This window comes from Castor canadensis, chromosome 13, assembly GCF_047511655.1.
Source record: "Castor canadensis chromosome 13, mCasCan1.hap1v2, whole genome shotgun sequence".
In the NCBI taxonomy this organism is placed as follows: Eukaryota; Metazoa; Chordata; class Mammalia; order Rodentia; family Castoridae; genus Castor; species Castor canadensis.
In genome coordinates this window covers 11,566,941-11,579,639 of record NC_133398.1, presented here as the reverse complement: position 1 = coordinate 11,579,639, position 12,699 = coordinate 11,566,941, and the positions used below count along the sequence as shown (strand labels likewise).

Here is a 12,699-nt window from a genome sequence, read left to right as displayed (position 1 = left end):
AATAGCAAATGCATGCATACCCTGCTTTGCTGCTCTGTGCTTTTCAGCATTCAGTGACTTTACATTTCAATGCTGAATCACAGTGCCATTTTGAAGACATTTTAAATGGCAATTAAACACAACATATGCAGAACCAACAATGCACATAATTAAATTAAAGCAGTGATAATATTAACAGCTACAATCAAATCCAGGCACAGGCAGACCAGGACAACTGTTTCACAACTGCTATGTGGCTGACAGTGATCACAGGATGCCATTGTACATCTCTGAATAGCAGAACAGGGTCTATCTGTACTGGGCCTTTGTTCTCCGGGAATTATTACACTCTCTGACTTTCACAGTTACATCGTGGGAGAGTGAAAGCTCCTTTTTCTTCCTTCTCCCCTGCAAAGGAATAGGGCTCTGTTGCTGGTGTCAAGGCAGTGAAAATATAATGACCTTTACCTGAAAGGTATCTTTATTTTGAATCCTAAGGGGGAAAGGAACTAATATAACTGAGTGACTATACCCCAGTCACTTTTATGCATTCCATATATAATTCTCAAGGCAACTCTGCAAGATAGTGCCATTATTCACATTTTCAGGTGAAGAAACAGGCTTGGAAAGGTGAAGTAACTTGTCCAAGGTCACAAAGCGACACTTCAGATTCAGTGCTGTTTGTGAGCCCAGGCTGTGCCCATGTCATCACTCAGCGTGTACTCCACACTGAAGGTAAAAGGAAAGGAATGCTGGGATAGAATGGGGCTCTCCAACCAAGCCTGACATGGATTCTAGACTTGGGATCTCATACAGGTAGGTCCTACAGTCTGTGCTTATCTCTAGCAATGAGTAGGCATGCATGTGGATCTGCAGGCTTATTAATGATCCTGCAGTCCCCGTTCATTATTACTGCACTTTCACAATTTGTTTAATTTCTTTCCCCCCGATAACTAGAGTCCTCTTTATTATGTTCCCGAGGTGAGCTGCTACTAATTGGAAATGAGTCAGGTGAAATAAAAGAACACTAGCTGCTCAAATATATAACATACAGGTTCCCCAGACAAAGGGGGAGAGGAGTGGAGGAAAGAGAGAAGGGCTCCACCCCCAGGTGAGCAAGCCCTCTTTGACACTGGGAAGGAAGGAACACAGCCTAGGGCAGTCAGGGATTTGGAAAGTCCATAGTTTTTCCTTTCTTTCCCCTAGTATGAATACACAGTTAGCATCACTATTTACACTTGATAGTGCCCACCTTCCTATCCAGAGGCACCCCATCTTCTTACCCAAGTATTCTTAGGCAAAGGGGAGTCCACAAGTCTTCCCTCAGTTCACTATTTTTAAAGGCAAGGAAAGCTCTGAAAGAGGTCTTATTCACTTGAGCTTTTTCCTTCCTTCTTTCCTTTTTCCTTCATTCCTTCCTTTTCATTTTCTTTTTTTTTTTTTGGTGCTGGGATTGAACCCAGGGCCTCAAGCATGCTAGGCAAGCGCTGTACAACCAAGCTACATCCTAGCCCTTCTTTTTCTTGTTTTTGAAAAGAAACAAAAAGTATAAACACAGCTTGCCTACAGCTTTAAATTCTGCTCTAAATAATGAGGCCTGCCTTTGTCAGAGAGGTTAAAGGACAAAAGAATAGGAGAAAGAACAAGAACAAAGACCATGCAACACATCTTGTTGGGGAACACAAATCATTTCAGCTTTGGTCTTACTGAGGACAACAGAGATGCTCTTTGGGCTAATGTGGCCAGTGTGGCTCAGGAGTCCACAAGAGCAGCCATCACTGGCTGAGGCCTGTCGGGCATACTCTCCCTGGATCCTGGTTGTGAAATGGTACCATTGGAACCACCATTCCAGAGATGAAGGAACCAGGGTGGGGGAGTTGAATAACTCATCTGAGGTCATGCAGCTAGATGGCAGGCAGACACTGGAGGTCATAAACACTTCCCAGGAGACCAGTGTTCCCATGACCAAGGAAAGAGAGGAAAAGGAGATTAGCTTTTTCCAGTCTGCTCCCTGAGGGCCGGCCTGAAGCTGCACTAATGCCCAGAGCCTCCACTTTCTGTCTCATCCACCCTGGGTGCTCTCTAGTTTCCACACAGCCTCTGAGATCTTAGTCACATGGTGACACTCCAGGCCTCAGTACCACCTCCTTAAAGCCCCACTGAGTCTGTGCTGCCTACTTCTCCATGGCCTCAGTTGGTTGCTCACACCTCCCTTGCTACAAGCTTTAGTGTGGGTTACCCACTGAGCATAAAGTACATGCTAATTTGAATGGTTACTTTCGATTGTCAGTCACAGAAGAGGAATCTGTTGCCTGCTTCCCAGAGTACCATGATGCCATGTGCAGTGCAGGGAGCACAAAGACAGTCACACTACTCCATATTGAGCATACCCCAAATACCAAGGGCTGTGGGTGAGGCTCTAGTTACCTGATCTCATGGAATCCTCAAATAATAAATTGATACCATCATATTAATAGATGAAAAAGGTATTCTCAATAACTTGTCCACAGTTACTCTGTTAATAGTGACTCCAGAAATGGTTATTTGATAATTATACTAAAAAATAAAATAGCAAGTAGATGCATAGCCAGAGCCAATGGTCCTTTGCCTTACTAGCTAGAATTGACCGACACTCTTTTTCACTCTAAACAGCATCTAAAGTAATTTATAAGAATATGTTCAATACAGTCCCAAAATTAGTAAAAGAAATAGGGGCAAAAGGAAAAAAAAGGAAGCCATGGTGAGATTAGTTCTTGAATTTCATGTTAGGACATCTACAGATGGCCACAAATTGGGTTCTGAGCCCTCTGGCTGCCAACCCATGAGAGATACAGATCATGAAGTGATCTGTGGTATCCTCAGAGAAAAATAAACTACAATCAGCTCTCATATCCATCTATGGATTCAACCAATCTTGGATCAGATTCTACAAGTACAATTTCAGAAAGTTCCAAAAAGCAAAACTTGAACTTGTCACATGAAGAATTCTCTGCTGAATCTGCATGAATGAAGTGATACGTAGCACACCCTGCTGTAGCCTTCCACCACTCTACCCCTTACTCTCTCCATCACTCACTACCTGAGCATTGCTTGCCTTGCATTTTGTTTGCACACTGTGTACTTAGGATTGCAATAGTTGACTCTATACTGTTTCTTCCTGTCATTATTCCCTAAACAACATACAATAACAATTACTTATATAGCATTACATTGTACTAGGTATTATAAGTAATCTAGAGATGTTTTAAAGTATGGGGAGGAGATGCATAGGGTTATATGCAAATATGGCATTTTACATAATGGACTTGAACATCTATGGATTTTGGTATTGGTGGGGGTTCTGGAACAGATGGAACTACTAGTGATCAGGAGCTGGAATTTTAAAAAGGCTCGAGGGGAGGGAAAAGAGAGGAAACCACTATCTTATGGTGCACTTACTGTGTGCTTGGTGTTTTCCACATTAGTTAGCCAACGAATACTACCATGTATCAGGTACCACATTAGGCTTGGGAAAGAAGAAAGAAAATAGATCTGGTCCCTGCCTATTTGGAGCCTACTGCTAGCAGATTAAATAAGCACATTACTGTATGTGCACACATGCTGCAAGGAGACTCAAAGGTGCTGTGGCATACAAGACAGGAGGGCAGCAGTTTTGAAGGCTGATATCCACAGCTTACAAAGGAACCTACAACTCAGGTTAAATGACTTAACAAAGGTCATGGCTGGTGATAGGAACAATATATGGCTTGCAAAGTAGAACTGATTCAAACACCATAAGTCAAACAAGGCTTTTCTTTGGGGAAAAAGGAATTTAACTTCTTTCCTGGGTTCTCTAACTAATGAGCAGTAGCAGGGGATGAGGACCCTGAAGGAAACCAGGAACAAATCTAGACTGGGAGAGGAGACAGAAACTGCTTAGTTTCTACATGCAGTTTTAGCAACCAGAACACAGGGCTCCAACAGCGGAGGTGGCTCAGAGTGAGCTGAGCTGGATGCTGGAGATGGTTGCTAATGCAAGACACATGTATATCACTGGCGATGATCAGTGAAAGTGGAGAGAGGGTGGATACTGTCCTTCTGAGCATGGCTCTGCAATCCATGGGGAACTGACAGGGGAAGGGAGCGGAGATCCCTTTTAGAGCCCCAAGTCACTTTTCCCAACTGAAATGAACACAGGTTACAAAGATAATGCCTGGACTAAAACCTGGGAAGGTCAACATCAAAGCCTGAAGTAGGCTGCCCTTTTGTGTCTCCTTGGTCTACCGGAAGGAGACAATCTCAGAAAGCATCAGGAAGGGCTCCATGGCTGAGACCATGGCAGCAGACGTTAATCATACAGAAAAGGTCAGGAGACAGGTTCTCTACAGTTACTGAGAATTCAGTGAGAACCACTATGGCCAGAGCCAGCTGCAAAAGGGATGTCTCAGATTGGGAGCTGCAAGCAGGCCATAAGCCCCTTATAGAAATGCAGGAATAAGTGGGGTACAAAACAAATGAGAAACGAGAAAGAGGAATATGGAGAAATAAATGAAGCATATTAAAAAAACCAATGCAGCTGATAATAACACGAAAAGATTTCCTCTTTTGTTTTTCCAGTACTAAGATATCCCATATAGGATTCGGATGTGGTTCAAGTGGTAGAGTGCCTGCCTAGCAAGTAAGGCCCTGAGTTCAAACCCCAGTACCAAAAAAAAGATATCCCATATGCTAAGATGTTTAGCATCCAATGACCTTTTCAGTCTAGCTTCCCAGTTCAAATATTCAAGAGAAAGACAGAGCCACAGTTACTGAGAGATCACTCAAAACCTAGCACAACACTAGTGCTTCACACATTTTCCCTGGTGCCAGCAACTGTGAGGTAGGACACTAATCTGATGTTATAAAGTCTGTGGCTCCCACTGTATTGTGAGCTATCATCCCCAGTATCATAGTTAGAATATCTTTGCTGCAGAGACCACTACCCTGTGCCTCAGAAATTCCAGGATTTTCTAAGTGTTAGACTATGCCAGGCTACAAGCCAGGGAAGGGTATGGAAAAATCAGGCCAAGCTTGGACAGGTAAGCAGAAGTCAGAGTCCGCTATGTCCTAAGGAGGCTGATCAGAAACTGGGGCCAGGGAGGCAGACGGCTGACCTTTACCAATAGGCAGCAGGTGGGGACTGGGAAGTGAGACCAGCAGGATAGGCCCAGAGGCTCAGATACAGTAGCAAGGAGGTGGAGGACCACGAGGGTGGTTAGTTAGGCTGTGGTCAGGAGAGCTCCTCAAAGGATAAGTGAGCCAACAAATTCCATCTCCCAACCTAGAAAGGGTCATTCCCATATTAAAGGGACACCGTATTCCCCTACTCTGTGCTATGGTTTGAAGATGGTTTGTCCTCACCAAAACTCATGTTGAGGCTTAATTCCTCAACAGAGTTGAGGGGTTGAGAGCAGAGTTGGGGGCGGGGAGGTGTCCCACAGGGAGAGATTTGGGTGATGGGAGTGGAGTGCTCATGAATAAATTAATGTCATTTTTTAGGAGTAAGTTCTTTATCTCACGGGGCTAGGTTAGTTTTTGAGAGCAAGTTGTTATAAAGCAAGACTCCCTGCTGTACTTCCTCTTTTACCAATGACCTCTCAGCAAGACATATCACTTTTTCCTTCTACTTTTCCACTTCGTACCACAGACCCTACTAGAAGCCAATCAGATGCTAGTGCCATGCTCTTGGACTTTCTGTCTGTGATATACCTCCTTCCTTTACAAATTACCCAGTCCCAGGTATTCTGATATAGCAAGAGAAAATGGACTAAGACACACTGCACACCTCAGCAATATCATGAAGTGATGCTGCTGAGACTGGAGGAGAACTAGCCTGCTGCCCTTCTGGTACTAGTGCTTCCAGGGTACCTCTACAGGGAGCAGACTCAAGGTCTGATGGCAACCATCTATGCAGACTGCTTATTTTTGTAGAACACTTATTGTTTGTTGTTTATGCTTTCCAAAGGTTTAAAAATTATGATAAGGATATATTACCTAACAGCAATCTATTGGATCTAGAATTAGTGGTGACATTAGACAGTTTTATTAGAAACATTACCCACTGGTGGTACATGCCTGTAATCCAAGCACTTGGGAGGAAAAGGCAGGAGGATTGAGAGTTTAAGGCTAGCCTGGGCTACATAGAAACAAACAGACAAAAGGAAACATTACCCATATCTAGATATCTAATAAATTAGATATGGTAAGTAGTGAATTAGTTTGTTGGAATATACTACAAACAACTGAAGTGTATACTTTCAAATGGGTAAAATTTTGTGGTATATGAATTGTACTTCAATAGAAAATAATTGAATGGAGAACTTGGGAAGACAATTTCTCTGAGTCCATAATGTAGGTAGATATAGATTCTCATAGAATCTGTAGCATAGATGATGCAAAGAGCTTGTTGTTTTCTCCCACATTCCACCTGGAAGATAGCTTCCTCCGAAATCGTGCAAAGTTTCACCCATAGGCTCTTGGCACTGTGAATTTTGAGTGAATCTCAACCCAGGGCTAGATTACTGCAATCACCTAACAATTTTTTTTAGTGGCTCATGTAGTGCCAGGTTCTTTATGTGGCATGATACTTCCAGTATATTCCTGGCAAGGACTTTGCAGATGAAGAAAATGAAGCTCAGTGAGGCTATGTGACCCACCCAAGTCACATATTAAATCAAAACAGAGCCAGGATTTTGACCCAGGAGTTTTCCAACCCTGACCTCCTCCTCACCACTACCCAGCCTCTCTATTCAAATGTCAGGGTTGCGTTCAACCAAACTGCTGTTGAGGATTTACTCAGCAATTATAACCTATAATTTCCCTTTGTTCAACCAACACACATTGTGTGTGTGTGTGTGTGTGTGTGTGTGTGTGTGTGTGTGTGTGTGTGTGTGTGTACACTTCCTGATGGTCAGCTACACTAGAGACTCTACTTCCTTTCTTTTACATGAATCAGATGTCCTGGTCCTTATCCCCTCCTGTTCCTCCAAGGTGAGCTACTATCACAATGATACCATCCCTGAATATTAAGCCACTCTTAGACTCTTGCTGCCTCTTAGCTAAAAAACAAACAAATGAAAAAAACCCCAAACAAACAAACAAACAAATGAACAAAAAAACTCTGTGTCCTCCCACTCTTGCCTGGACACCTGAGTTCTTTTGTGAAGTAGTGCTTTCTCTAATTCAAAACGATCTGTGAACTTCTATTTTCCTATGCCTGGTGCCAGGGACATAGTAGGTACTTGTAAGTACTTGCTGCAACATGGAAATGATACACAGCTTTTGTGTACTTTTTGGAATTCTTTAACAAACTCTATACAACCCAGAAGTGGGTATACAGAAGAGAATTTTAGTCACACCTGTCCATCTAATCTACTTCCATCCTACCTGGATGTTGTGAATTTCATCTGGATTTTGTTGGATCATTTACATACATATATGTATATAAACACACTTGTATACACATACAAGAACATACACTGGCTATATAAACAAAGAATAGTCATGAATAACAAAGGCAGAACCTGCTGTTTATGGAATACCTCCTTTGTGTTAATAGTAACTATTATTCACTTTGGACAGAAGAGACAGTCAGCTCAGAGAGGCTCAAAGCTAGTAAATGGGGAAGCCAGGGTCAAAGCCAGATTTTTCTTTTTCTACCACATAACACTTGTCTCTGCCACCAAGAATACCAACAATTCCACTTAATTTAGCAAAATTTCCTGTATCAATGAAGATGGTGATTAGAATGGGCCCAGCTGTGATTAACTGGATGTCACATCATAGCTGTGCTCACACTGATGCCCCCCATATCCCAAATGGACTGGGTGGTCTGTGATTAGATATATTTAAGAGTTTTGGGGCTCGTGGAGTGGCTCAAGTGGTAGAGGGTCTGTTTAGCAAGCACAAGGCCTTGAGTTCAAATAGCTGCCAGAAAAAAAAAAAAAAAAGTTTTTGCTGAAAACCCTAGATGGTAAAGATTATGCAGCAGTTGGGGATTGACTCAGAACTCTACTTATAGCACAGGCTAGAGCTAGTATCTCTCACAAAGAATCTCAGCATACCTATACTGAAAGGAAGAATGGCTTCTACAATGGCAGGAAATAGAATGCATTTCACAAACTCAGATGCAAAATCTATGTCTTAATTCTCCATATCCTGTTTAACTCTGCAGTTTGACCCTGATCTCAGAAAGCATCAGGAATTAGCTATGAACTTGGCTCTTGACCTACCTTTGGGGGAAAACACAAACTTGTCTTGAGTTGCTTTGAAAATACTTCATTGCAAAACTGTGTAAACAAGAGTCAAGGATAACCCAAATATACAAATTCAACTTGGGAGTTGGTTTGTGGTACTTATTTAGGACTACTTCTGAAGGAGGACAGGAGAAAAAGGAACTTATATGGGCAATATCATATGACTTTTATTGGGACTATTTATTAGCAACATTTAATTAGCATGTCCCTGGTACATAGTAACTGCTCTATAAATATTTGTTGAAGGAGTGTGTAATTAATGAATGACAACATACATCTATAATAAGCAAGACATCAAGAAGACTACAGAAGAACTTTTTCACAAAATCTTGCTGATAAGTACAACTTATTCCCTGACACTTTGGAGGATGTAAGGAACGCTTTAACATCAGAAGGCCTTGGATTTCAAGTTTAACTCCATTATTTCTTAGCTGTGTATTAGTGGGTAAGTCACTAAACCTCTCTGAGCTTTAATTTCCTAACACATACAAGGGAGCAAATAATTTACATTAGATTTTAAAGATTTGCAATAATGTTTGAAAGGGCTTGCTATACATACAATATCAGTAGATGGTGACTGTGATTACTATAGGCAATGCTGATTCTCATTATCAGGTTGGTCTTTTGTCTCCGAAATGGGAAGGCTTTCCCAATACTGACCAAGGTCAGAGATGCCATCAGCTAAGGTAAGAAACATTCTTGTTTTCACTTTCAAAGTCAAGGGAATGGCACAGATCTAAACTAGAAAGGAACCAGCAGCACATGTTTTTAAATATTCATAAGGGCTGGAAATGTCTTATTCCTTTCGTTTTCTCTGCCATCTGCTTTTGTTTCTTTTCTTTTCATTCTTATGCCACAGCTGCAAATGAAAACAACCATACAATAACTCAAGTTAAATAAAAAAATCAAAATAAAAACAATCTGAGGGGTAAAAAGAGAAGATGAATTATAAAGTTTTCCCCTGAGCTCACAAGGCAGCAGAAGCAAGAATAACATCTGATGTTGAGTTAAACCTTCTGGAAACTAAAACCTGTCTCCCGGGGTTGTAGTGATGGTGATAATAGCAGTCACCATTAGCTAAGCGGCTCCTCCAGATGACGAACATCTGTGATTCCTATGGCCACTCTTCAATGCAGGTAAGTTATTCCCATTTTACAGAAAAAGACATTGTAGGTCACAGGGGTAAAAGTGACTCTGAATAGTTATACCTCTAATAAGAAATGAGATTGAGATTTGAATCCAGAGCTGTCTGAATTCAAAACTTAAGCACTTTCTACTTTACCAACCTCTCTCAAAATGGAAAGGGACATGGAAAAATTAACTTGGGGAATATTTAAGGCAAACCATTTGTACTAAACTGATTTATTCAGATAATTAAAATTTGTGATTATAGCTCTAATTAAAGTTAACTCAGATAATTGGTTGTTATATTTGTGAATGTGCAATTAGAGTCTTCCACCTAATTGCAAGGAGCTCAGTATCATAAGTTCATTTGTTAACTGCATAGTAAACTAAAGCTTTGGTTTACTGGCCTCTGGTCTACCAAAGGCTGCGATATAGCTTTTGGGGGTCTATGGGCCCAAGGACCATGACCTATGATACTAACAGCAGTGTTGGTCTCAGCCCCATTTAACACGTCTTTGTCCGGAGGTCAATGAACACCTCATCTTCAAGTGCAATGTGAAAAGCTCTATGGCCTACACTGTTGTCTTGAAAACTCTGAGCAGCATGTACCTGAAGAAAAACTGGCAGCAGTGGTCCTCATGTGTTAATTACACTTGCGAAGTCTATTATGCATAGAAAGGGCACCTGCTGGCAGTGAAAATGACTAGAATCCACCCTTCCTGTGCAGTGAGTAAATTGAGAGTTCATTTCTACAGGAGATAATAGTTTTCATATTCCATTTCGTGTATCCCCTGCAAGGGACGTACTTAACATTTAAATCATCTGCAGTGGAACAAACCTCCCTCAAATTTACATGTTTCAGGCTTCTAGCACTTTACTTAAAATGCTAGTTATCCCTGCTGGTTCTTACCACCAAGGATGAAATGCAGTGTGGCGAAAGTCACAGAGCACAATAGAATAAAGCTCTTAGTATTGACTCAAATTTCATGACATTTGTAGTTTCTGACCAGAGCAGTGGCAGCAGGCTGAAGGTGATCAAATTAAGCCTTGATTGAAGGATCTGTTTTTTTCTGTTGGGGTCTACCATTTCATCATTCTTACATCTGCAATTAACAGACACCAATCCCCACCGGCCTGTAACGATCCTTTGATTAGATGTTAAAGAGTTCTTTCGTGAAAACAAGAGATCAGGAGAGAGATGGCTGTCACATAAACACAGGAATTTCCAAGGTAGAGTCTCCTCACAAAACCTATTCAGGCACTGATAAATTTGAGTCTGAACTTCAATTCTTTCCAGTGGAAGCCTTCCTTACCAAGTCTTCCCTTTGAAGTTGGATCTGCCAACACCACTGCCCTCAGCAGGCTGGTGATCCTGTTCTTGAGTGCTGGAGTCAGACATGAAGTTGAAAGAGGATCCTGTATCAGCTTTCCCAGGAAACAGTAAAACAACTAACCAATCCTCTAAGCAAACAAGATGAGAAAGATGGTGGCCAAACAATTAGCTAGAATAAATACTGATTTTTCAAGAGAAAAATTTTCAATTATAAAAACCATACTTCATAATTAGAGAAATATTTGAAAATACAGAAAATAAAATAAAAAGCATCCTAAAGTCCTCTCCTCCTCCCCATCACAAGTCACTGTTAGATGTTTTGGTGTATATGCAGATCTCTGCCTCTCTAATATGTATACATATACTTTTAATTTCTATGACATGTATACACATATGTATAATTCTTGCTTGTTTTATGAGAGTGGAATCAGACAGTACAGTGTCTATACTGGGATATGTCACTAAATCTTTTGAGGCTTTGATTTACTGACCTGTGAAATGGAGTTAATAATACCTGCCTTTCAAGACTGTTGGAAGAATTAAATGAGGTCACTGATGTATAGGAGATGGTCCAGTGAATGAGGCCTAAGAAGACATTCAACAATGGTAACTCCTGTCATCAGTGCTATTGTTGATGGGTCATTTTTCTCTCCATGGTTCTGTATTCTAAGCTATTAGTTTTGAATTAGCTAATAATTTAGTAACCAAAACTTTCCAAGTAAAGGAAAGCTAAAGTTGTGTTATTTGGCAGAGTGACTATGTCCATTATCCCACTGCTCTGTCCCTGAACACAGAAGCCTTTCCTTTGAAGTACACAGCAGTGAAAAAAAACTCCAAGAGTTGGTTTGGAAGCTCAAACAGAACAGCAAGTAAGCTAAGGGATATGGGGTACCTGAGCACATCTGTGGGGAGAGGAGGGACAATGGGAAGGGGAATTTAATGAAATCAGGAAGCAGAGAGGCCCCAATGAATTCCAGACAGCCCTCAGGAGTCAGAACTCCAGTTCCTGTGGCCAGCAGATTTGCAAAGACTGCTTTTCCTTCCTCTAGGGGGCGGGGAGGAGGGAGAAGGAAAGCATGGATAGGAAAGTGGGGGGACCAAGGCCATGAGGCCTTGGAGGGGGAGGAAGACAGATTTTGGAACCTCAGGCTGTAAGGCCCTTCTCATCTCACCAGAATGGAGTGAGCTTAGCCCTGACCCTGGTGGGCATAGAGAGGGTTTGGGTTGACCCCTGCTGGGATGACCAGCAGGGCAAGCTGAAACAGGTGGCACTACTTTCTAGTGCCTCCAGACTTTCTCCAGCAGATCTACCAGCCGATGAGGAGAATGGAAGATGCTGGAGGTGCCTAAAGGAGCCAGAGTTTTTAGAGAATTGATGAAGAACCCTGGAACAGCTCCCCTCTCATTAATCTTAGTGGCTTTGTATACAAACTTTCTGCATGCCTGTCTTAAACACCCAGTCATGTGAGTCCCTTCTCACATGACAGTCACAAGACTGACTCTCACCTTGGACTTTGCTGCATGGAGCACAGTGCCTGAGAAACAGCAAGCATCAGTAAACATGTGCTCCAGTGAAAAATTCACAGAGGTCCAGTGTGGCAGGAAGCAAGAAAACCTACAGAGGTTAGCAAAGAGGTAGGACAGAGAGGGAACAGCAAGGAGGTGAGGGGGATAGTGTGGCAAAGATACAAAGGGTATTCAGAAGAAAGGGAGAATGCAGGGGCCAAGGAAGGAGTTAGAATCACAGGGGAGAATTCAAAGCCCGAGGTGTGGGAATGGAGGAATTTTCAAATGGGTAGGTGACAAGAGGTGTGTCACCTTTCTGGGTGGCTGACAGTGCTTTTCAGTCTCTAAAGTGCTTTTGCACATACAATTGTTTAGAAACAATTTAAGGAACAATTTCTAGTATTTTTAGCCCTGTACAGATCAGGGCAGAGATTCAGAGGGGCAAAGTCACTTTCTCTAAGCTATATAGCCAGGCAGTAATAG

The 12,699-nt window shown here is 41.9% G+C and overlaps 1 protein-coding gene across 7 annotated transcripts in view; it reads right to left on the bottom strand.

Moving 5' to 3' along the window:
* The window catches only part of Dennd1a (DENN domain containing 1A), a 463,821-nt gene that overhangs the window by 186,313 nt on the left and 264,809 nt on the right, over positions 1-12,699 (bottom strand). For 4 of the 7 annotated variants that reach the window (XM_074051037.1, XM_074051041.1, XM_074051038.1 and 1 more), the window contains exon 11: positions 10,691-10,762. The exons of the other annotated variants lie outside the window; for them this stretch is intronic. In XM_074051037.1, coding sequence (XP_073907138.1) covers positions 10,691-10,762 — 72 coding nt within the window. The remainder of the gene's footprint in view (positions 1-10,690; positions 10,763-12,699) is intronic. 7 annotated transcript variants of the gene reach the window in all.